This window comes from Schistocerca americana, chromosome 2 (assembly GCF_021461395.2).
Source record: "Schistocerca americana isolate TAMUIC-IGC-003095 chromosome 2, iqSchAmer2.1, whole genome shotgun sequence".
NCBI lineage: Eukaryota > Metazoa > Arthropoda > Insecta > Orthoptera > Acrididae > Schistocerca > Schistocerca americana.
In genome coordinates this window covers 293371914-293398166 of record NC_060120.1, presented here as the reverse complement: position 1 = coordinate 293398166, position 26253 = coordinate 293371914, and the positions used below count along the sequence as shown (strand labels likewise).

At 42.3% G+C, this 26253-nt stretch overlaps 1 protein-coding gene across 1 annotated transcript in view; it reads left to right on the top strand.

Moving 5' to 3' along the window:
• Positions 1-26253, top strand: part of LOC124593967 (exostosin-3-like) — a 277190-nt gene that overhangs the window by 164352 nt on the left and 86585 nt on the right. Inside the window, exon 6 of the mRNA XM_047132316.1 lies at positions 13118-13248. Coding sequence (XP_046988272.1) covers positions 13118-13248 — 131 coding nt within the window. The remainder of the gene's footprint in view (positions 1-13117; positions 13249-26253) is intronic.

Sequence of the window (26253 nt, the reverse complement as noted above, 5' to 3'; positions counted from 1 at the left end):
CTTTGTCCCTTTAGGCACTCGTTACTCTGTAAATTCTTCCTCCTAAACAGATCTTACTCTTTTCCTAGTATTCTTAGTCGGAGCAGTCTGCTTAAATTTCCTTTCCCCAGAACCCGCTACATCAGAAAACATTTACTTTGTACACCCACAAATTATTTTTGTACCTGCCACTATCATTATTATTATTACCCTTAATAGTATCACTAAGTTATTATAATTATCGTTATTAATGACAACAGCAGCAGTAGTTAAAGTACGACCAGTGTTAACTTCATTGGTTCATAACAATCAGTATTGTTAACTCACATTGCCAATATAGGCATTCAGGTCATTTTAATACCATTTGTCGTATTAAAGTTGTTATTTTTTAGGTAACTACGATGTAGGAAAGGTGCTGCATGTGTGAAAACTTTGTCTAATGTAATTGAAGGGCTGATGGCTCTAATCAGTTCGGTTAAGTGAATAAATAAATAAATCTAATAAATATTCCAGAGCAAAATCCAGTCATTTCCGTATCGAAGTTCTACCACGCATGTGCACTTCGCATTTGAGTCTTTTCTGTCAATTTATGAAACAAAAGCTCGATATTGCGAAGGTGGTACTCTTAAGTCACACCTGTAACGAAGATATCATGAAGGTATACGACACAGTTTGGAACATCAAACAGGAACTGATCCATAAAATGCTGGAATATGCTTGAAGTTGAAGATTTTTCGAAATTTAACCGATTACGGTTACGTGTGAGTCTTCTCTACCAGTTGACGTATTGAGCACTACATATGTCTGTAATGCTACGTCCAAGAGAAATTGAAAGTCTGCAAGACTGAGTATACTAACTGTGGAGCCGTGGACTAATTCTGTAAAGAATTCATCTGGTGTTCCTAGAGGATACAATTGCGTTTCAACTTGTGTTTATCGCCGCTATTCGTCACCATGTTTTAAGATACCACTGAGTTTGCAAACTATTACCAGTGGAGTGGCCCACTGAGTGTGGAGAATATACGTTAACCGCTCTTCATTAGTGAAATTCTGAGATGGTGCAAGATCGTTCGGATTGCGTGACATGCACTGTTTCATGAACTGTACCTTCCCAAAAACGTGGGAAAAGTCTATTGTTCTTTCCGTATGTAACTTTCGAAATGACCGCGATGGGAAAATTCGAGAAATTAAAGTTAGTACAGAGGCTCCCTGATGATCATTCTTCCCAAATACCGTTTGTGAAACGGGAGGTGGCAATCAGTTAGTGGTACCAGAAGTACCCTCGGCCACATACCGTCAGGTGGCTTGCGGAGTATTGTCATAATGTGGATGTAGATATCCCAAAAACATTTTCGACTTTTAGGTCAGCTGCTAAAAGATAATTTACTGGAGTAGTGACTTGGCAATGAGTGAGTGGAACAGAAAACTATTCTAGAAAGAGGGCGCTAGGACATCCAGAGGCCGAACGATTTGTTTCGGCTGCCTGAAAAGCGGGAGATCCCAAACTTAGGTAAACAGACTGGTTTAGTAGGTACACAGTACCCACAGTGTCCAAAAGTAATTTCACAGGGCAATTGCCAATGAGCTCCTTTGAGTACATTTCCTGGACTGCGTTCTGAGACGTCTGCAACTTTGTCGAGCTATCACCCACTTGGTACATGTCCGTACGTTGGGACGTATCTGCATCTGAACTGCTACAAAGTACTGTATGGGTCGGCGGCCAAGTCTGCATCAGACTATTTGGTGTCCTTCTCCTGCAGTCAAAATTCTATCGAGGCTGCGATAGTACATTTTTTCGTTGAAACAGAAAGTTGCAATAGAGAAACATTCTGGGTAATTTAAGATCCACCGAATGCATTATCAGCTCTATTTTTTGTATTACATGATACACTTCCGGGTTTCCTCGTATCATCATAGCCTTTTGTATTTCCAAGTCGGAAATTTTAACAGCAGAAAAATATAACTGAAATTGCTGATGGTGATTATCCTAGTCTTCACACTGTTCACTCATCATAATTTTCTGATCTGACTTGTGGCAGGTCTAGACTTTATAACCCACCATACATACTGTCTGCTTTCCCTTTGAACGTCCCCTTAGAAAACTTAATGAATTAATATACAGATAAACCTCTTACATTATTTGATTTTCAAACAGCTGAGCAGAACTGAACGTACTCAGACATTTCGCTCTTTACCTATTCTGATCAACACTAAACTGACACACAATATTTTTAGCGCAACACAATCTGACTTTCGATAATCCCTACAAAAGAATGGCCCTGACTAACATTAAACTATACCTTTCACAAATCAAAAATGGTTCAAATGGCTCTGAGCACTATGGGACTTAACATCTATGGTCATCAGTCCCCTAGAACTTACAACTACTTAAACCTAACTAACCTAAGGACAGCACACAACACCCAGCCATCACGAGGCAGAGAAAATCGCTCACCCCGCCGGGAATCGAACCCGGGAACCCGAGCGTGGGAAGCGAGAACGCTACCGCACGACCACGAGATGCGGGCTTCACAAATCACTTACCGCACAAAAATCTTCGTTACTCGAACTACTGCAATACAGCGAGCGCCAATACTGCCAGCTAAATAAACGATTCAAAATACTGAAAGCACTAACTACTGATAGGCACAATCAGCAAATGAAAGATTTTGATAGAGAACAAACAATGTATTTACCTTAATAGTGTTCAAAGGTCATAATATATAGCAGTTCATGACATCCAGTCTTACAAATTTACTGTCTCTGATGGACATACATCCACATCATCCGCTCTCAAAACTCCGCCATCTCTCTCCCCACATCCACCACTGCTGCCGGCTCACCTCCAACTGCGCAACGCTACGCGCTGTTAACAGCCACCTGCCCAACACTACAATGGCGAATATTACTCCAACAATACAAACCAGCCACAGGCTGCACACAGCACATCCAGTGATTTTCATACAGAGCGCTACGTGGCGTTACCAATATAAAAACCTAAACAGCCTACTTACACCTTTCATTCTTGCCATCTGCTAACTTCGCCCAGTGTCTGGTATGCTCTTCCGTACATCCGTATCATTCTCTAAATAAAAACTTTAACTGCCTCTAGTGGAAGGCAGTCTCGTCTCAGATAATGAATTATCCAATGCAACTTCCAATTCCTCAACATCTTCCGATCTTCTAAACTCTTCTCAGTTCCTCTCCAGACCATACTTAATCAGTCTGCATGATCTTCTCCATTCTGCACACTAACCACATTTCACAATCTCCACCTCTCCTCTCGTCCTGCTTTCTCAATGTCCTCCTTTCTGCCCCTTACCTGGCCACAATCCGTATCAGGCAATTCAGTACATCTACATCTACATCTACATCTATACTCCGCGAGCCACCTTACGGTGTGTGGCGGAGGGTACTTATTGTACCACTATCTGATCCCCCCTTCCCTGTTCCATTCACGAATTGTGCGTGGGAAGAACGACTGCTTGTAAGTCTCCGTATTTGCTCTAATTTCTCGGATCTTTTCGTTGTGATCATTACGCGAGATATATGTGGGCGGTAGTAATATGTTGCCCATCTCTTCCCGGAATGTGCTCTCTCGTAATTTCGATAATAAACCTCTCCGTATTGCGTAACGCCTTTCTTGAAGTGTCCGCCACTGGAGCTTGTTCAGCATCTCCGTAACGCTCTCGCGCTGACTAAATGTCCCCATGACGAATCGCGCTGCTTTTCGCTGGATCATGTCTATCTCTTCTATTAATCCAACCTGGTAAGGGTCCCATACTGATGAGCAATACTCAAGAATCGGACGAACAAGCGTTTTGTAAGCTACTTCTTTCGTCGATGAGTCACATTTTCTTAGAATTCTTCCTATGAATCTCAACCTGGCGCCTGCTTTTCCCACTATTTGTTTTATGTGATCATTCCACTTCAGATCGCTCCGGATCTCTGAGGACGGACGTTCTTTATCAACGATGATAATGTCCTCTCTGGTAAGCCGTCAGGTATTTTATCGTTTCGCCCAAGGGGGGGTCCCTCTAACCTAAAAAACCCCCGTGTGCACGCCACACGTACTCTGCTACCCTAGTAGCTGCTTCCGGTGTGTAGTGCACGCCTGACCTGTCTAGGGGGGCCCTACAGTTCTCCACCCAATAACGGAGGTCGATGAATTTGCAACCATTATAGTCGCAGAGTCGTCTGAGCCTCTGGTTTAGACCCTCCACACGGCTCCAAACCAGAGGACCGCGATCGACTCTGGGCACTATGCTGCAGATATTAAGCTCAGCTTGCACTCCGCGTGCGATGCTGGTTGTCTTCACCAAATCAGCCAGCCGCCGGAAGGAACCAAGGATGGCCTCAGAACCCAAGCAGCAGGCGTCATTCGTTCCGACATGTGCTACTATCTGCAGCCGGTCACACCCAGTGCGTTCAATAGCTGCCGGAAGGGCCTCCTCCACATTACGGACGAGACCCCCCGGCAAGCACACCGAGTGCACACTGGCATTCTTCCCCGACCTACCCGCTATTTTCCTGAAGGGCTCCATAACCCGCCTAACGTTGGAGCTCCCTATAACTAATAGGCCCGCCCTCTGTGACTGTCGGGACCTTGCCGGAGAATCGGCCACTGGCCCAACAGGCGAGGCATCCTGTGGTGGCTCGGAAACGATGTCATCACCACTAGGAAGCACCCCGTACCTGTTGGAAAGGGGTAAGGCAGCTGCCACGCGGCCAGATCCCACCTTCGCCTTTCGGCCAGGCACGCGCGAGCCCACCACTGTCCGCCATTCACCCTGGAGTGATGGCTGACAGGTAAGATGCTCACTGCCGGAAGACGCAGCGACATCAGGGGTTCCATGTGATTCCAAGGCCACCGAAGTAGGCATAGGTCTCACCACAGTTGCCCCAACGCCACTACGAGCCGACGCCTGCGCCTCGAGCTCGATGAGCCTAACAGACAAAGCCTCCACCTGCTCCCGAAGAGTGGCCAATTCTCCTTGCGTCCGCTCACAACAACCACAGTCCCTACACATGACTATGTTTACCCTACTCTATACGGTGACAAATTCCCAAGATAATCTTCTGATGAGCTACTCTGATAATCAAGAAACACTCAATGAAATACGAGACGCGAAAACTACGCTAGGTTTTCCCAGAAAAACTATTTAAAAGCTAAGCGCAGCAAATAAGTACAAAAACGCTTTATACAAACAGTACTCGCTGCTGCTGGTGCTCTCGCTCTGGCTGTCACAAGACAACTGCTGATTCAAGTGACTAGTGGCTAACGGCCGCGAAACAAACAAAAGACGGTTTTAGGGCGCTTTCTGTTCTAAACGATCAAGAAAACACTAAGAAATCTAACACGAAAACTACGTAAAGTTTTATCAAGAACTGTTAGTTACTACGCAGAGCAGATAAACACAAATAGAATCCCTTCCTTAGTGGAAGGTCGTAAACAAAATGCAAAATAAACGCTTTATACAAACAGTACTCGCTGCTGCTGGTGCTCTCGCTCTGGCTGTCACAAGACATCCGCTTTCTAAATTCTATGTTCAAACCACCTGCTAAGATTCTGTTCTGTTTTAGAAATGCCTCTTTCGCTATCTCCATCTTCCACGAGCTCTATTCTGACTCTGATGTCCTGTTCATGTGCGGCTGGTCCTGGCGGAGGTTCGAGTCCTCCCTCGGGCATGGGTGTGTGTGTTTGTCCTTAGAATTATTTAGGTTAAGTAGTGTGTCAGCTTAGGGACTGATGACCTTAGCAGTTAAGTCCCATAAGATTTCACACACATTTTAACCTTTTTTGTCCTGTTCATACTGCAGGTTGCGTCTAACCCAGCCTCTGAAAACCGTAAATGCTCTCACCTGTTCCATGGTGTCGGTCCATAACTAACACTTCGCTCTTCCTTTCTTTCAGCCTGTAACCATGCATTTCGTTTTCTTTTATTTATTTTCATACCATATACCACACAGGTTGTACGAAAGTCATTTAGCGTTTGTTAGAGTCTTTTATGTTCAGACTCACCAGGAAAATAAAAGAATATTTAAGGTCGTCAAAAGATGCATGACATCCTTTGGCTACATCTGGGGTATTTAAAATACCTTGCAGTTGTGGACAGGTTTGTATAGGTACCACAAAGAGAAGTGTTAACACTTATCTCGTTGCACATAATAGGAATTGCCGCCTCGGTCAAACTGATAAATCGACCATAGCAGAACATTTTTACCAAGAAGCTAATCATGAAATAAAATTCACCGACACGAGCGTTATATCTAAAACCTCGCATTATTATGCACGCATGTATACAGAGGCTATCGAGATTGATAAACACCGTAATAATTTTAACAGGGAAGAGGAAGGTGTTAAACTGGATAACATTTTGATGTCAGCGTTGCACGGAAGCGTGCCGATCGACTACTTTTAATCGAGAATGTTGGCATTACCAGACTCAGTGTCATAGCCGACGCCACGTGATGGATAGTGGCGCCCTCTGCACTGCCTATATAATCAGCGCTTCCTCGAATTCTCTTTTCACTTCGCCGCTTTGCCTCGGAGGATGTCTCCCGCAGTCGGAGACGAAACGTCAGGGGAGTGTTTTATACATCGACCATGGCCTATCAGCCCGAAGTTTTAATTGAAGAGAACGACGTATATAATCTTAGCGTTTTTGAAGCCATGTTTAGTGTTGTCAGAAGCGGAATGGATAAAGGAAGACGAGTAGATCGAAATGATAATGGCGCTGGCTGTTGGAAAAGAACAGGATACGAATAGAGAACTCTCTCGACAAGGGGTGGGGGGGGGGGGGAGTGTGTTCTGGGGGAGGGGACTGACGAGAGTGAGTTGCACAGAGTGTAGGGGAGATGGGTGCTGTGTACAGAAAGTGGACCATTAGCTCTCTTTTGAAGTTTCCAACGAATATAATTTCTTTGATATTTTGAGAAAGATTTTTCCACGATATGATTTGCAATGCACCCCCACGTTTTATGCTACTGTTGAATTCGAAAGATATGCTAATTTAATAATTACCTTAATTAGTGTCCTTCAGCCGATTTGTATAAATATGACAGCATATTCCCTAAGTCTTTCGGAATAACTTGGTGGGACGCAGAGTCAATTCATGAACCACTCACTGCTGTCGGATTAAACTAACTGGGAAAAGTCCCTGACAAAGATACAGAACTGACCGACAGCAGTGTGCAGCAGATCTTTAACAGTATTTAAAGATCTTATGAGTTTTGCAATAATACACACAACTTACTGTGAACCATCCTTACAAAAATTATCGCTTCTACCCGTGTTCAGATACGTTCAGTCATGAAACTGGTACTCGTTTTTCCCCAAAGCGCAATTACTCTATTCATAGTAACAAGTGCACGTAATAAAAGGGAATACCTAGTTACAGTTTCATTTGTCAAACCGCAGGTGGTTAAACATTTCAGTCTTTTCATTCTCCCCCTACAATAGTTCTGTAAATAGTGACAAGTGTCGTCTGCTGCCAACGTGAAAGTCCGAACTACGGACTTCAGGTTTCACCCGAAAACCTGCCTCCACCATCCTTATCCCATCGCCGTAGGACTTGAGTTGCAGCCGTGACAGCAGGAAAAAGTGGCACGAGTGGGATTTCGTTTAACGAGGATCTCATTTTGAGGGAAATGAGCCACACTCTACGACCATTGGACTACTCTCTGAGACCAAGATGAAATTAGTCATGCAGGCTCTAGTACTGCAACGGCAACAAAGTGCCGCAGACTCGAAATCAACAAGTGTAAAGTCTAGTAAATCCATTGTATATCGCACTGCCTGCAGTAATAACAGTCTCTGTTTATTGAATTAACCAACTGTAATGAATGATTCTGAAATAACAGTGATGCAGCACTATGTTCTTCATGTCTGAATTAACTGGACTTCCGCTGTAACTCCATGCACTGAACCACTCACTTTGCAACAAAGACAGTTCACTAATTCCGTATCTTCTTTTATCTACCATCATGATCGTTGTTCTATATAGTTTTTAATTATTTTTATTATTATTGAAGTTTTCACCAACAGGATTGGTAAGACACAGAGCAATGTCTGGCTGCATTAATCAGCTCTAAATACGTTGACAAAGTTCTACACCAGATAAAGGTCATCACTGAGAATAATATGCATTTTTGTACCACACACTTTTTGCACAAATTTAATTTAACTGTAACCATACATAATCTTATCACATCTACTACAAAACTGTGGTAACAAATTGTGGTTAAGTCCCTCTAATGTCAACCAGAAAGACTGTGCGCTTACGTCTCCCATGTGGTGTGTTATACTTATGGCGCCTGGCTGGCTTGGCTACTTTCTTGAAACACAGCCTCCGTCACTCGATTTGACAGCGACCACCGTCGCTAATGGCCATGCCACACAAACATATAGCCTGCGTTCAGTACCACTTTGGAGCTGTTTTGCAGGTTAACTGGGCACAATGAGCAGCATGTAATATGATGCATTATGCTTTCACCAAAACATAATTACAAATAATGTAGAGTGAGAGTCAGACTTCACGTTTGAGATAAACCCACATAAACAGTCTCGGATGTTCCAGAAATGTGACTTTCCAGTCGTCATCTGGAAACATTTCTATTTCGAAAAGACTTCATGTCCATTCTTCGTGAGTTCTACTTGACGAAAGCTTAGCGCCAAACATCGCCTCAACGAAATAATTTACAGCCGTTCTTCTTGTCTGTTCTACCAACATTAGCCCAAATGAATACATAGCACAAATACATAATCACGTTACTATCCAAAACATCTCTGTCTCAGTTCACAAACATTTCAAACACATTTTCAGATTATTCACGTATTACATTAAACGTAGCAACTTTATAAGTGCATAAATACATTGGGTAAAATTTTAATAAATTCCCATTCTTTACATTTTACAAGACTCTGTTACAATGTCATCTGGTATTACGTAAGTCGTTCTTGCACCTGTCGTTACTTGGCTATAAACAAAAATGGCGGTTATGTGGTTTGGCCACTAGATAGTGCCCCTTCTTCATTCGTAAGACGCCTTGGTTTCCTGCGCAGTATACTGAAGGTACAGTAGTATACTTTAGGCATTTTAGGTTAAGCCTCTCCGCGATACATTACAGGTTTCTGATACAGAAAATGATTTAGGTAACGAGGCAGTGTTATGCGATGGTACAGAGAGAATTTTAATAGGTTGGGAAAGCTTTTCTAGGTTGTGCTGTTCACATAGTAATGTAAGAGTTGAAGACAAATAAGAGGGAGTGCAGTGATTGAAGAGACGACAGAGCGAACCTAGAGTGCGATAATCCCGCGCTTATTGCCATGTAGTCATGATAGTTGTTTGAAGACATGTGATACGGCAGAAAAAAGCATACGTCATAAATGTATCATACACAAGTTTTTATCTAAAGTTCTAGGATGTGTGAGCTTTCGCACGGAAGTCCTTGGAGAAATGGTATCACCATAATCAAGTTCTTGGGGTATCAGTATTTCAACGAGCTACTTTTTATGCTCGAAGAGATTCTTTTCTTCATTTTCTGTAGTGAATGAAGCGACGCCGAAACCTTCTTAGAGACAGCAGCTTTGTATCCACTCCAGTTCAAGTTATGATCCAGATTTATCTTCAAATTTTTGCATAAGATTGAAAACTTATTTCTGTGTCGTTTAGGATTAATGGCGGAAGAAATTCTCTGAAATGATGGTCAATAAGTCTTCTACGAGCGCCTAAGATTGCATATACTGTGCGCCCTCTCTGGTACAACTGACAAATCAGCACTTATATGCTGGATGGTTGTACACAGGTTTGTTGGACACACATTTCGATATAACTGAAGGTCGTCAGCAATGGGAGAGAGAAGTTGATACATCACAGACACATAATGAGCAGAGTTATGGCCATAAAACTGATCCTTGTGGGATCCCTGATACTACGTCCCTCCATTGTGACCAGTTGGTTCCAGTCATTACACACTGCTCGCAAGGTGTAAGGTGTTAGTGGAACCACCATTCAGTACATGAAGAAAAATGTTGCTTGTGAGTTTATCAAGTAGAATGTCGAAGTTGACAATGTCAAAAGATATGCTGAGATCCAAAAAGCACGTAGTAGTCTCCTGCTGTCTGTCCATAGCCTGTTTCAATCCTTCAGTTGCCTTTATAAGAGCAGTCGTTGTGCTGCAATTTTGGCGAAAACCAGACTGATATTCATTTAGAACTTTATTTGACGTTGAATAATTAGTAAGCTGTCCGAGCTCTACGTATTAGAAAACTTGGATAATAATGAAAATGGGCCTGTAGTCGGAAGGCTGCTTGGCAGATTCCTTCTTGGTTAATGGTTTCATGAGTTCCTGCCTCCAGGCTGTTGGGAAGATGCTGAAGGGTAGTATGTGGTTAAAAATATCTGTCATTTTGAACGGTAGGAGACCAAGGAGAAACCTGATCATTTCCATTGTTATACAGTCGTGCCCAGCAGCAATTGCATGAATTCGCGGACTTGACTCCATGACCACGTTAACGCTTGCTGGCTGCAGAAAAAATCTTCTGTTTGTACCACCCACAGATACTTTAAGGGAATCGGGGATTTGCGCCCGTCGGCGTTGGTAAAGTAGAGATATCGGCTTGGCGATATAACTTTACCACCTATAATAACGTGAAATTTGATTTGTATTCTGTATCTGATATTCTGGAGCAAGTTATTATGGAAACCTTATCTTTGTTGGTAGCTTTATAAGAAAACTGGTGCCTGTTACTCTTCTGTTTAATTTCATTTACTTTAGTAAAAGCCAGGAATGATAATAATTGGCTACTATTAACTTTCATTTACTTCTGAAACTGCAAGATACCAACCTCCCACAGTGAGTTATTAAACAGTCCATTTTACTAACGGCGAAAAGAAATAAAGTTTACTTTCGTAATAACTGCACTCAGAAAAATTATTGGACTTAAAAAGTAAAAAAAGAATGAGGGAAATTTTTAGTGAATGTAACATGTAAATATTAATAATACAAAACATGGCTTTTGAAATAAAGGCTTCCGTATTTAATTTCTTCGCTTTTGATGAATGAATTCTGTCTTTTCTTACCGAGCTAGGTACCGCAGCGATTAGTACACTGGACTCGCATTCGGGAGGATGACGGCTCAAACCCACGTCCGGGTTTCCAGATTTAGGTTTTTCGTGATTTCCCTAGATCACTCCAGGCAAATGCCGGGATGTTTCCTTTGAGAGATCGTGGCCGATTTCCTACCTCATCCTTGACACAATCCTAGTTCGTGCTCCGTCTCTAAGAGTCTCCAAGTCGACGGGACGTTAAACCCAATCTTCCTTACTTCCAACATTTTTTTTTTCTTTTTATCTTAAATTAAGGAGAAGCTTCAAGTAACGTAGTCGTAATACGTAATTTATTTTTTATTCTTTAATGAATATAGAGTTTACACACGTAAATCAAACTCAGCGACGAAGACATAATCCCATCCAAGACCTAATGGAAAGAGATCAAGAGCACAAGATAACGAGAGAACAAGATGACAAGAGAGTTTTAACACTCATAAATATCCTTTTATAGTATTCTAACAGAGTTATCTCAGCACAATTTTATCTCAATACTAGTTACAAGGTTCATGTATCGACGCAGTTCACAGATGTTGGTACCAATAAAATTCCCTTAAGCATACTAGACGCCGTCATTTAGTAATTATTCCTCGTGGTATGGAAGAAGTTTTGTTATGTCTCGCAGTGACATAAGACGAAATACGCATTTGAATCGTCAATAAGAACCAGAGTATCAGCTGCCGATTTGAGCTTGCTTATTCCTAGACTTAGTTGATTTTTCCGCAGGATGGCAGGTCTATGAGAGTTCTCAGTTAGCGTGTGAGCATACATGAGCTTTGCATTCCTCACAGATTAACTAACTCGGTTGCGTGATTACTTGTAGATGAGATGATTGTCAGAGGTCTGGTGTCTTTTGAGTGTGTAGTGCGCTGCCTCTGTGACACTCATAACGTGTTTGATGTCGTCTGTGAGCCATGGTGCTGGTTTTCTCCTTACTCTGTTTATCGAACAAGTTACTGAAGAACTTAGTGATGTTAGCTACTTCATTATTAATGTCGAAGTTATTTCCTGCCGTTGAATGGCAAAAAATATCATAGACGTCAGCCGTAAGCTCAGACATATTTATTCACTACCAAATCTAAAAGTTGCCACTTGGAATTTACTATTTAGGAATTGAAACGAGTAAGCCATGAATGTTTAATCATGAGCGCAGAAGCCAGGTGCTGGAATCTGATCAATGTAAGTTACTCTGTTTGGAGATTTGATTGCGCATGTATCAATACATATATCAGTGTCTGCTTTATTGTGCATAGGCCCAAGTTAAATCAGTGTAAGGTTTGAGCAAGAAACTATACCCATGAATTTTTGGCACAGGACTGTTGTTTAGAGAATTTATTTTGACATCTTCAGTTACATTTACATGTTCATACAAAGATTAAAGGCTTGAGAGTACAGATTCAATGCTAAAAAGCTGTCCTATTTCAGGTGAATTATATATTAAACATATGAGACACTTCCTACTGTGTGGTTTAATCTCGATGATCATGCACTGGAGCTTTTTATCCTAGTTTCTGTACATAGGCACACTCTTGGGGGACAAATTTGTTCGTACATATGCTTCCACACCGCCTCCTCGTCTGTTACATCTGTCGTGTCTCAGAAAAATGAAACCATGCAAGTTTATAGACATGGAAGGGATACTCTGATCCGGCAATTTCTGTGACATAGAACCGAGGTCCTGAAATATGCAACGTCCTTGGTAATCATACAGACTACTAAGAATCATATCCCTCCTTTTTTAATGACCCGAGAGACATCAGAAATAATGGTGACTTCAGTCTAATTTTTGTCTTTGGAAGAAAATTTCATCTCTGTTGGTATCACTGCGTATTTCTTTCAGCTGTCTTACTGTAGCTGTTCTTTCTGTGTGTGGTTGAACTTCCATCGAGCTAGCTTACGTAACAGTAGTCCATCATGCAAAAGTTACTGTCGTCATCCTTTTTGCACCCCAGTGTAATAATAATACTAATGATAATAATCACAAAGAACTGGGAAGCTGAAGAAATCAATGTACATTTTTTTAACAGGATCTGGTGCTGACTTCCGTCCTATTGGTAATGGAATAGGAGGTGTAGGAAAGGAATTCTCTGCAAACTTAGGTGGAAATGTACCAAGAGAACAGTTTACAGTTTTGATGCTGACTTATGAAAAGGAACAGGTAAGAACATAAGAATTGTTTTTTTGTGTGTGTGACTTATATGCATTAAACTGCTTTTGCCACAATTTTTTGGAATTCACCATTACCTATAAAGATCACTTCTACAACTGGCGTAACTATTTCATGAATAAATACATACATTCAGAAATAGTGTGTGTATAAATATTTGGTATCAATTCATGTGATATCAAAACATATTAATCTCATTGAATCAAGATAGTAAACTATAATCCCTCTTCATCTCTCACTAGGTAAAACTACAACTAATGATTACATGAAACAATATACTTATATGTGGAATAGAAAACCACTGGAAATTCCAAAGTGATTTAATACTGTCATACAATGTGCAATTTATCCTAGGGTTTGAAAACCCATGAAGTCAAGACTGGACATGAAATCTTCTTTATTTGGAGGGACTCATTAATATAGAGAAGAGGCACTCAAAACAATATTTGCATAAGAAACTTCCATTGAAATGAATAAATATAAAAGTATTGGCATCTCAAAGGCATTATGCTGTTACAACTTAGTGACTCATTCAATCAGTAGTTACATCATTTCGTAACATCATATACAAGGTCTGTTCGGGAAGTAAGGTCCGATATGTCGTGAAATGGAAACTACAGTAAAAATCTGATAAAGCTTTGCGTAGATGTGTAGTATAGTCTCTCTAATATGTTAGTCGAACGCGTCACGTCGCCGTTTTCAGTTCTGAGAGCCCAGTGAGCACGTAAAGTTGCCTAGAAAATAACATCTCCCGCAAAGTATGTGTGCCTGTGAAAGCTTTCGCCTGATTTCATGCAGCCCATAGAACGTAACTGTCACGCATTTCCTTCTTCATGGGGCAGTGAAGACGCTCTTCCAATGTTTACGATGTGAAGTATTTCATCATCCACTGTACAGCCCGGACTTGGCTCCCTCTGATTTTCGTTTCTGCTTACAGAATCGCCGGCTATGAAGACAACATTTTGGTACAGACAACAAGCCGCAGATCAGAATAGAGAATTCGGAGAAAGAACAGGCAGTTGCCTTCTGTGACGAGGGTTCTGGAAAGTTGGTACAATGCCACAACATACGAGGGTCAGTCAAAAAGTAATGCCTCCTATTTTTTTTTCTACGTTTAATTGTCAGGAAATTTAAATGCAATTACATAGGTTGAAAACCACAACATTGAGGATCATTTTGTCATTTTTCAATGTAATCTCCGCCCATCTCTACAGTTTTGGTCCATCTTTGAACAAGGGCATGTATCCCAGCACGGTAAAAATCACAGCTCTGCTTCCTAAGCCATTGACGCACGGATATTTTGACGGCCTCCTCATCTTCAAAATGAATCCCACGATGAGCTTCTTTTAGTGGCCCGAACAGATGGAAGTCTGATGGTGCCAGGTCAGGGCTGTATGGGGGATGAGGCAAAACTTCCCATCCAATTTTGACAATCTCGTCAGAGGTGTGACGACTGGTGTGTGGTCTTGCATTGTCATGCAAAAGAAGAACATCTGCCATTGATTTTGTTGGGCGAACTCGCTGAAGACGTGCTTTAAGTTTGTTGAGGGTTGTGACGTATTGAACAGAATTTATTGTGCATCCCTGCTCCAAAAAATCAACCAGAATCACACCCTCTGTATCCCAGAAAACTGTTGCCATAACTTTCCCTGCCGATCGTACAGTTTTGAATTTTTTCTTCCTCGGCGAGCTTGTGTGACGCCACTCCATTGACTGCCTCTTTGATTCGGGTTCAAAAAAATGCACCCATGTTTCGTCCCCGGTCACAATTTTTTTCAGAAACTCATCTCCCTCCAAACGGAAGCGCTGCAAGTGTTGGGAGGCTATTGTTTTCCTTGCCTCTTTATTCTGATCGGTTAACATTCTTGGAACCCACCGTGCACAAACTTTTGAGTACCCCAATTGTTTAATAATCGTGATCACACTGCCTTTACTAAGAGAAATAATGCGACACACTTCATCTGCAGTCACCCGACGGTCACCACGAATGATGTCATCAACTTGCTGAATGTTGTGTGGAGTCACTGCACTCACCGGGCTGCCGCTCCGCTTTTCGTCAGTCAACGGTGTTTGCCCTTCAGCTTCCTTGCAACGACGAACCCATCGTCTAACAGTGCTGACATCCACTGTCACAACACCATACACCTTCTTCAGTCTTTCATGAATGCGTATGGGCGTTTCACCTTCTGCATTCAAGAATTCAATCACACAACGCTGTCTCAAACGAACATCGATGTCGGCCATCTTACAAACTTCTGCTGTGCTGCCACCTGTTGACACAGAAAGTTACTACTGCAGTGGATTGCAGAAGAAGGTTTGAGGAATGGCGCCAAATTCAAATTTTTCACTTAACTTAATTTCTTTAAGTAGAAAAAAATGGGAGGCATTACTTTTTGACTGACCCTCGTATGTCTCAATTGGAGCGGCGCCTATATGGAGAAGTAGCTGAAAGGTGTGGCTAACTGGTGCAAGTAAAACATACGGGGTTATTGCAAATGATTGAAGCGATTTCACAGCTCTACAATAACTTTATTATTTGAGATATTTTCACAATGCTTTGCACACACATACAAAATCTCAAAAAGTTTTTTTAGGCATTCACAAATGTTCGATATGTGCCCCTTTAGTGATTCGGCAGACATCAAGCCGATAATCAAGTTCCTCCCACACGCGGCGCAGCATGTCCCCATCAATGAGTTCGAAAGCTCGCAGTTCTGGCACGTTTCTTGGTAGAGGAGGTTTAAACACTGAATCTTTCACATAAACCCACAGAAAGAAATCGCATGGGGTTAAGTCGGGAGAGCGTGGAGGCCATGACATGAATTGCTGATCATTATCTCCACCACGACCGATCCATCGGTTTTCCAATCTCCTGTTTAAGAAATTCCGAACATCATGATGGAAGTGCGGTGGAACACCATCCTGTTGAAAGATGAAGTCGGCGCTGTCGGTCTCCAGTTGTGGCATGAGCCAATTTTCCAGCATGTCCAGATACATGTGTCCCGTAACGTTTTTTTCACAGAAGAAAAAGGGGCCGTAAACTTTAAACCGTGAGATTGCACAAAATACGTTAACTTTTAGTGAATTGCGAATTTGCTGCACGAATACGTGAGGATTCTCTACCGCCCAGATTCGCACATTGTGTCTGTTCACTTCACCATTAAGAAAAAATGTTGCTTCATCACTGAAAACGAGTTTCGCACTGAACGCATCCTCTTCCATGAGCTGTTGCAACCGCGCCGAAAATTCAAAGCGTTTGACTTTGTCATCGGGTGTCAGGGCTTGTAGCAATTGTAAACGGTGAGGCTTCTGCTTTAGCCTTTTCCGTAAGATTTTCCAAACCGTCAGCTGTGGTACGTTTAGCTCCCTGCTTGCTTTATTCGTCGACTTCCGCGGGCTACGCGCGAAACTTGCCCGCACACGTTCAACCGTTTCTTCGCTCACTGCAGGCCGACCTGTTGATTTCCTCTTACAGAGGCATCCAGAAGCTTTAAACTGCGCATACCATCGCCGAATGGAGTTAGCAGTTGGTGGATCTTTGTTGAACTTCTTCCTGAAGTGTTGTTGCACTGTTATGACTGACTGATGTGAGTGCATTTCAAGCACAACATACGCTTTCTCGGCTCCTGTCGCCATTTTGTCTTACTGCGCTCTCGAGGGCTCTGGCGGCAGAAACCTGAAGTGCGGCTTCAGCCGAACAAAACCTTATGAGTTTTTCTACGTATCTGTAGTGTGTCGTGACCATATGTAAATGAATGGAGCTACAGTGAATTTATGAAATCGCTTCAATCATTTGTAATAGCCCTGTATTTGATTTTGACTGTAGTTTCCATTTCGCGATCAATGGGACCTCACTTTCCATATATCTCTCATATGTGTTTGTCCGTGGTACATGTGAATATCCTCACTTGCCTCCCCCTCCATCTCCCACCCCACCCGTCTCCTGCCCCTTGGTGTGCTCTCCGCCCCCCCCCCTTTCTTTTCATCCCATTGCAACATTCACGAAACAGAATATTCGGAATCTACGTAGTATAGAGATATGTTGCCAGCACTGTAGCGAAATGCGGACCACCACTAGGTTTTCGCACGTTGCTTAAAGTGTATACCGCTAGGTGGCCGTACCTGCTGGCTAAGTAATTTGCGTGAACTCTGGATGTACTGATACCCAGGAACAAGATGTAAATGCAATTGAAATTAAATTATTGATATTCATACAGCTCTTCTTATAGTTAAAACAACAGGAAATAACAGTAATAACAAGCATGATAGGAATCTGCTGAGGTTATATAAACCAGGAGATGTGACTCTCTACCCCCAGCCTGTTGCCGCTCCTTTACCGCTGTGTCCCGCCCTCTCTCCATCTCCACACCCTCCACCTTCTTTCCCAACACAACTTCCAGCATCTACCCCTCCCAGATGAGCTTTTCCCTGGTATCTACCCCTCCTACAAGCTCTAACCTGACCTTCCCACCTTGTACTCCTTGGGGTTCCCTCTCCCCGCCTTTCCCTTCCCATAAATGGTTTTCCTCCCTCCTCCATCCCCTCCATATCCTATGCACCCTTTCTGCGTCTCTGCACCCCCTCCATCTCGCCTGTCTCCTGCCCCTTGGTGTGCCCCCGATCACCCATTCTTTTCATCACAACTCCTCCATCCCCTCCGCCACTGCACCTTCCTCTCCCCTCTTTTACCCTCCTCTCAGGCCTCCTCTCCCTTAGCAGATCCATCCTAGCAGTTCTTATTCTTCATCGTGTATGCTGTGTCTGTTACAGTGGCTTTTTAGGTATCTTTGCTTTGGGGTGTTTTTATACTGTGGCCACCTTTTAACTTGTGCATGTGACTTCAGTGTATTTTATGTGCTCCACGAATCGACAGCTGTGTTTTATACCTCTATTCGACTTTTTTAACTGTTCCGCAACGAACGCCTCCATGTCAGTGTGTATTTTAACCCCCATTTTTGGAGTCACCCAGCCATGGAGAACATACTGACCATAATTTCCAGTCTGCAAGGCCACATTACTCTTGTTCTCACTGAAATAAAATGTTCGTACTCGCTATTCCCTCAACAGGATCAGGAACTACAACTATAAATAAAAGTTTTAAGGTTTACTAATTGGTATATTCAGTAAAAGTTGACATGCGCCCGAAACACAGTGGTAATAATAACGTCCCTATCAGAAGCAGCACTATTAGCAGTTCAAAGGCGATCTCTGCAGGAAGTTCCAGGTAAAATGGTCTATCGCCCAGACTTGTAATCGCCAAAGTTAACTGCTCGCCTTAAAAGTGTAAAATAATCTCGCTACTCGCCACGTGGTTTTGTCAGCATTATAGGCGGCACACAGGCAGTTACTTCCGTGAAAAGTAAGTGATCCAGGACGTTGCACAGTCCTCATGAGTTCGCTTCCTATTTTCACCGAAAACTTGTTTGGTAGCTATCCGGCTGTGACAACATCCGAGGCACAGCGTACCCAGGCATTTGACTGACGCAGACAGAGAGATATCTGGATGCAAAGTGGCTGTTCGTACTGGCTCACTAGCCGTACTCATGTATGGGGGCAGGGGACCGCCGAACAAAACATTTGCCATCAACCGCTCTAGGCACAGGTAGCACCATCTAAATGGCCTCTGTTTGGGATACGTATTAATTAAGAACTCTATCGTTCATCAATTCACAACCCTATTGATTGTTATACAAAAGAGTGGAGTTTGCTCTAATTACTGAAAAAGTTTCAGCTCCTCGGAATTTAAATTTTGTCTGCTATAATTTTTAGAACTGAACTGAGCTGCCTCTTTTAGATTTCTTGTAATAATTATTCTTTAAATTAAAGTCTTGAAATTTGGTACAGCAGTATTATTTCATCAGTGTAATCGGGTGCTGTAATTAGAAATTTCTATAACAAATGCACATGAAACTTAGTCTTTTATGAATAGGGACTTTGTCATTCCAAATTTAGTTTTCAGTAATTAATTTGAAAACTAATAGAGATAGCCTAATGGATTCACGTAGTTAAGTTTTTTATATCAGACTGGAGCTAAATACGAATTTTCACCTTTCTGAGTCTAGTAGACTATTGACCGCCTTCAATTTTTCATAAAAACGACAATTTTGACTTAATCGGGCTTAGACTCGTATCTTTTGATTGTGACGCACAACTTCACATTCCAAAGACTTTTCAGCTTTCTAGCTTCATTCTTTGCGCCACTTATTTTCTTCTTAAAATAACGCATTTAGCAAAACACATTCATTAGATCATTCTGAGACGTTATTATCAATATATTCAAGCATACACTGACATAGTTCGGAAAAGTTATTTCACTTTTCACCTCCACTCTTAGATTATGGTGCAATCCTTTGTACACTGTGCACAGGTACGTTATGATGAAATGGCGTTGGTAGTAGTAAACAGGGGCAAGTCCTGGTCCACTCACTCGCCTCTGTATCTCTCGCAATGAAACAACGCTTGTTTCGCCACAAATTCTTAAATATCGTACGCGTTTCTTTTTAGGAGGTCTAAACTCGCATTCTGCAATTGTAAATTCAGGGTGCAGGAGCCGGCAAGTTGTGGCTCACATCTGCACTGACGACGTCTGTTGCTTGGGTTCTGAGGCTATCCTCGGTTCATACAGGCAGCTGGTGGAGGTGGTGAAGGCTCGGTCCGGCACACAGTTTTAATCTGCCAGGAAGTTTCATATCAGCGCACACTGCGCTGTAGAGTGGAAATTTCATTCTTTGGTGCAGATGTCTAGACCTGCTTTATCGACTGGGAATTTGTAGGGCTGCCCTTGATGCGTCAGGCGTACTACCCGAGTACAGAGTGCATGTGGACCGCACATGACGATCTTTTTGGCTGGGTGACAGTCTGTGGTACTCTGATGAACATTTGCCAGTCCATATGCAGCAAGGGGAGTCAAACGGCGTTCAGAATAAAGACACTTCGACTGTCCCAATTTTGTCAGTAAAATGTCGAAGTACTCATAACAAAACTGCCGAATTTACTGACTTCCAGAATATTCTCGTGCTCAAAATATTCTCGGGACTGAAAGCTGGCTGAAACCCGAGGTGGAAAGCTCTGAGATATTTAGCGACTAATGGAACGTATATCAGCAAGACAGATCAGAGACCATAGAAGGGCGATTGTTACTTGCAACTAACAAAAATATTGTCTGTATTCATGTCCAACTTGAATCTGAGAGTGAAGTTATCCCATGCCGTGTAACAGGTTTAGGTGAAACCGAGTTAATTTTTCGATGTTTTTACCGACCACCAAATTCCGCTGTAACAATTCTAAAGTCACTCGAAGAAAGTCTACGGTCAGTAGCGCGTAGCCGGCCGGAGTGACCGTGCGGTTCTAGGCGCTACAGTCTGGAGTCGAGCGACCGCTACGGTTGCAGGTTCGAATCCTGCCTCGGGCATGGATGTGTGTGATGTCTGTAGGTTAGTTGTGTTTAATTAGTTCTAAGTTCTAGGCGACTGATGACCTCAGAAGTTAAGTCGCATAGTGTTCAGAGCCATTTCAACCAGTAGCGTGTAAATACCCAGATCGTGTAGTACTAGTTCGAGGCGACTTTAACCTACCGTGTATAAACTGGGATGGTTATGGACTCATTGCAGGGGGTAAAAGACAGACTGTTGTGTGAAGAATTTTTGAACACGTTTTCCGGAAACTATCTCGCACAGCAGGTTCGGCAGCCCCCATGCCATGAAAATATCTTAGACCTTGTAGGTACAAATAGGCTGCACATTATCGACCAAATCATTGTAGAAACGGGATTAGCAATCATGATGTCATCATAGCAACTACGGTAAGGGAAGTTAATATATCATGTAAGAAAGCTAGGAGAGTGTTTCTGTTAGAAAAAAGCAGATACGCAGTTATTATCTCACTTAGACGGTAAATTGACGTCACTCAATGCCATTAAAATGGACGTAGAGGAATTATGGGATAAGTTTAAGCAGACTGTAAATCGTAATGTGAAGAAAAAAATGGTTCAAATGGCTCTGAGCACTACGGGACTTAACATCTTAGGTCATCAGTCCCCTAGAACTTAGAACTACTTAAACATAACTAGCCTAAGGACATCACACACATCCATGCCCGAGGCAGGATTCGAACCTGCGACCGTAGCGGTCTCGCGGTTCCAAACTGACGCGCCTAGAACCGCTCGGCCACACTGGCCGGCGTGGTGTGAAGAATTAGGTGCCTAGTAATTGAATAAAGGAAGGGAAAGACCAACCATGATTTAATAACAGAATTCGGAAAATGCTGATGAAGCAGAGGCTGCTGCACTCGCAGTTCAAAACAGAACACTCAAAAGACGACAAGCAAAGATTAGTAGAAATTGGTGCATCAGTGAAAATATCTGTGCACAAGCATACAACAAGTACCACCGTCATACCTTAGCAAACGACCTGGAAGAGAACCCGAGATAATTATAGTCGTATGTGTAATCTCTAAATGGGTGTAAGGCTTCCATCCAGTCACTTGTTGACCAGTCTGGTGAAGGAGCTGAAAATAGCAAAACAAAATAAATCGTTCACGCAGGAGAACTGTACAAACATACCGTCATTTGACCATCGAACAGAGTCCCCTAAGCACGACGCAGTAATAAGCATCCTCGGAGCAGACAAACAGCAGAAAGTCTTGAAAACAAGTCAGTCACCAGGTCTGGCTGGAATCCCCTTTCGAATTTTCAAATAGTTCTTTACAGCACTGACCTCTTACATAGTGTGCATTTATCACGAATCTCTCACCCAACGCAAAGCCCCTAGCGATTGGCAAAAAGCGCAGGTGACACCTGCGTATATAAAGAGCAAACGAACGACCCGCAAAGTTATGGATCAGTGTCCGTAACATCGGTTTGCTGCGGACTCCTTGCACACATTTTCAGTTCGAATGCAATAAATTCTCTTGGGACCCAGAATCTTATGTCCACCAGTCAGCATGGTTTTAGAAAACATGGTTCATGCGAAATTCTGCCTTTTCTCACATGATATGCTGCGAACTGTGGGGGCAACAGGCAGTTTCCATATTTCTAGATTTCCGGAAAGCGTTTGACACAGTGCCTCACTGCAGGCTGTTAAAGACTGTATGAACATATGGAACTGGTTCATAGATACGTAAGTGTCTCCAAGATTTCTGAAGTGGCAGAAATCAGTATGTTGTCTACTATGGAGAATGTTGATCAGAGAATATGATATCGTCAGGAGCGCCATACGTAAGTGTGATAAGACCGCGATTACTTTCTATATACATAGATGATCTGGCGGACAGGGTGAGCAGCAATTTGCGTTGTTTCCTGATGACGCTGTGGCGTACGGGAAGGTGTTGAAGATAAGTGACTGTCGGAGGATACAAGGAGACTTACAGAAAATTTCTAGTTGTTGTGATAAACGCCAGCTACCTCTAAATGCGGATGAGCAGGGAAAACAAACTTTTAATGTTCGGTTACAGTATTACTAGCGTCCTGCTTGAAGCATTCACGTCGTTCAAATGTCTGTCCGTATCGTTGAAAAATTATATGAAATTGAATGAGCACGTGAATATTGTGATAGGGAAGACGAATGGTCGACTACGGATTATTGGGGGAATTCTAGGAAAGTGTGGTTCATCTGTAAAAAATACCGGATATACGACGGCACTGTGACCTACTCTTGAGTACTGCTCGAGTGTTTGGGATTCGTACAGGATCGGATTAAAGGAAGCCACTGAAGCAATTGAGAGGCGGACTGAAAGATTTGTTACTGGTAGGTTCGAAAAAGACGCTAGTGTTACGGTTATTCTTCGAAAACTCAAATGGGAATCCCTTGAGCGAAGGCAACATTCTTTTCGAGGAACACTGTTGAGAAAAATAGGGAACTGGTATTTGAAGCTGACTGCGAAACGGTTCTCGTGCCTCCAACGTACATTGTGCTTAAGGACCATTAAGATAAGATACTAAAAGTTAGAGCTAACACGAAGGCATATAGATAACCATTTCAGTCTCTTTCCCTCGCTCTATTTGCGAGTGGAACAGGAAAGTAAATGACTATTAGTGGTAGACGCTACCCTCCGTCACGCACCGTGCGGTGGATTTCGCCGTATCTATGTAAATGCAGACACAGATGTTGATGATGAGGCGGATGAATTGGTGCGAGCGTTGCACACGGTGCAAGACAAGGCGATCCCGATATTTGTCACGAAGTCAAAACGGTTTAAAATTCTCTGGCGTCCCACCCTACAGTCCCTAAGCCGCAGAGAAAGACAGGCGAGGAGATACTACTAAAGATCCTTAGGCGAAACACAACAACAGAGAAGGCTGTGTTCCTTTCCAGCATTCAAACAGCAATATAAAGAGCTACTACAGCAAACAAGGCTAACAAATTGGGAGGCGTACCTTAAGTACCAAATGGTATCACATGTTTGGGGTTTTCCATACAAACTTCCAACAAACAAGGCTCTGTCACCCACTTTATTATCTACACTGAGACGATCCAACGGCACGATGACGACAGCCTGGGAGACATCAGTCAGAAGTTTGCTGCCAGACGATACAACGATGGAAGACACGGGGTAACATCAGAATCTTCACTCTAAATTACTAGAGTAGCATGTGAATAACGGTGTTGTGTTTCCATTTGGCCAGGGGTAAGTGATACTGGCAATAATGAAGTTGAAGAAGAAGAAAGCACCAGGACTTGACAGGATACCGGCAGACGGGTTGCATCAGCTAGTGGACCAAATTGTGCCACTTACAACAGTGTTATTAAACGAATGTCTTTTGCAGGGTCAGATGCACAGAATCTGGAAAATCTCGAATATCAGTATACTAACAAAGGGGCAGACAAAGACCCAAAATAACCGAAATCTTACAGTCCGAATTACTGGGTAAATGCTCTATCAGAAGATTAGGAGTAGCTTCTGGGCCACCAGGTGATGGACCACAGACAGGCAGTGGGTAAGAGCTCCGTGGAGTACAGTTTCAGGAAAGGGAAATCCAAAGAGGGTGCTATAAATCAAGCAATGAATATTGTAAACATCTTAGACGACAAGCATGTTATAGGCATAATGACTGATATAGTTGGGGCCTTTTATAGTTTATGGTGTCCTGCTCTGATCAAAAGACTGATGCAGATGGAGTGTCTAAGATGTCACTATTACGAGATTACTGCATAGACAGGAAGCGGAAATTAGAATGTCCTGGAAAGAACATTATGAAAGACATCACCAAAGGTTGCCCACAAGGCTCTGTTTGTAGTCCAGAGTTCTGGATGTTGGTAGAGAGCCATTACTCAACCAACTTCAGAGTATAACAAACACTAGAGACTGTATAGCCTATGCAGACGAGCTGCTAATTATTTATCTGCTAACACAAGGGCTAAATTAAAGGAAAACAGTAGGGTTGTTCTTGAAGGACTAAGTAACTAATGCATAGAAAAGAAACTAACGACAGCAGCGCACGAATCAGTTTATATACTGCTAAAAGTAACATTATCAAGAATGAGAAATCCCAGAATCAGAATAAATGACCAGCTTGTGGAAAGAAAAGAAATATATAGGTACTATGGAATTAATATTGATGAGAAGCAGAACTTCCACATAAATGTAGAAATCGGCTGCCAGAGAGACATTAAAATCCTACATAAAATAGCAGCAATTAGCCAAAGAAGTTTCCACCTTCCACTAAGTGCAGAAGAAGGTACGACAGTGCAATATTACTGATTCATTTGAAGAATCACCAGTAAATATAAGTCATCTTCTTCAAAAACACTTGTTCAACTGATTCTTGACTATTTATCATCAGTCTGGGACCCTGAGCAGACAGGATTAATAGAAGCGGTAGAGAAGATCTAATAAAAAGCGACATGTTAACTCAAACAATCATTTAGTCCACCAGTAGCAATAGCTGTTTCATTTGGTTGTAAATTTCTTGACAATCGTCCATACAACATCAGGTAAGAAGTTGGGAATCCCTACAAGTTTAAAATAAAATAAAAGCATACCTCATTAGCTACTTCAGCTTGTATCTGATTGTCTAGATTCAGTTGCTGAACATTTCTGTTAGTCGTATAACAAGGTGAAGTGTTAATTCCATTCCTGCATGACGAGTACTAATGTTACATGGCTCAGAGCCTTACCAGTTTTACAAGTACATTCTACTGTCATGCAGCTAAAGCAGGGATCACAGAGACAGAGCAGTGTAATGTACATCAGATATGAAACTTATGAAAGTTAAAGATAAGGCAGACCTTGGGAGAAGTAATGAATGGGAAAAACGTATAGATGGAGCGTGGAACGAGAATTTGAATTTTTTACTATGGTGATTGTACTACTTTTAGAATTTGATCCCATAAATCCCTGTGTCCGCTTGCGAGATACTGTTTTTGGGTTCTTAGCTTCATTGTCCCACAGTCGCCGACTATGTTGGTGAAATGCGTCAATCATTCAAACTGTGTGATGCACAGTCATCTCAATTCATCTAGCGGATCACCCATTCGTGGAAATGGTTTTCCTAAATCAGCAATTTATTTCAGAGACAGATAGATTTCGTGTAAAAACAGACATTATGACTCTTAGGCTATACCATATCTCAGTCCTTCTTGAAAACTAAACCCAAACTGTAAGAGGGGGTGATACTGTTAGACGCTATGTTTTTAAGTCAGTGTCCTTTGACATGTGAAACACTTCAGTGTACCAGTCCACACTAAAACAAGAGGACAATGTTATGATTATGCATCAAGAGCCGCATACCAAACGAATGCAGTGTGCAGAGCTACATGGTATCTTAAACACACTGAAACAGATGAGATATATCAAAACTTCAAATTAATCAGCTTTGTCTACATGAGTGTGCTTCAGTACTAACTGTTGAAAATGTTAAGTCCTTCTATATGCAGTGTACTTTGTGCTGAGGCAAAGGATGAGTGACTAAACGTGAGAGACAACAGGCTATGTTGAGTGAAGCCAGCTCACTCGTCAACGTGTACATCTCTCCAGCCCCTCTGATGAAATGAAATGTCT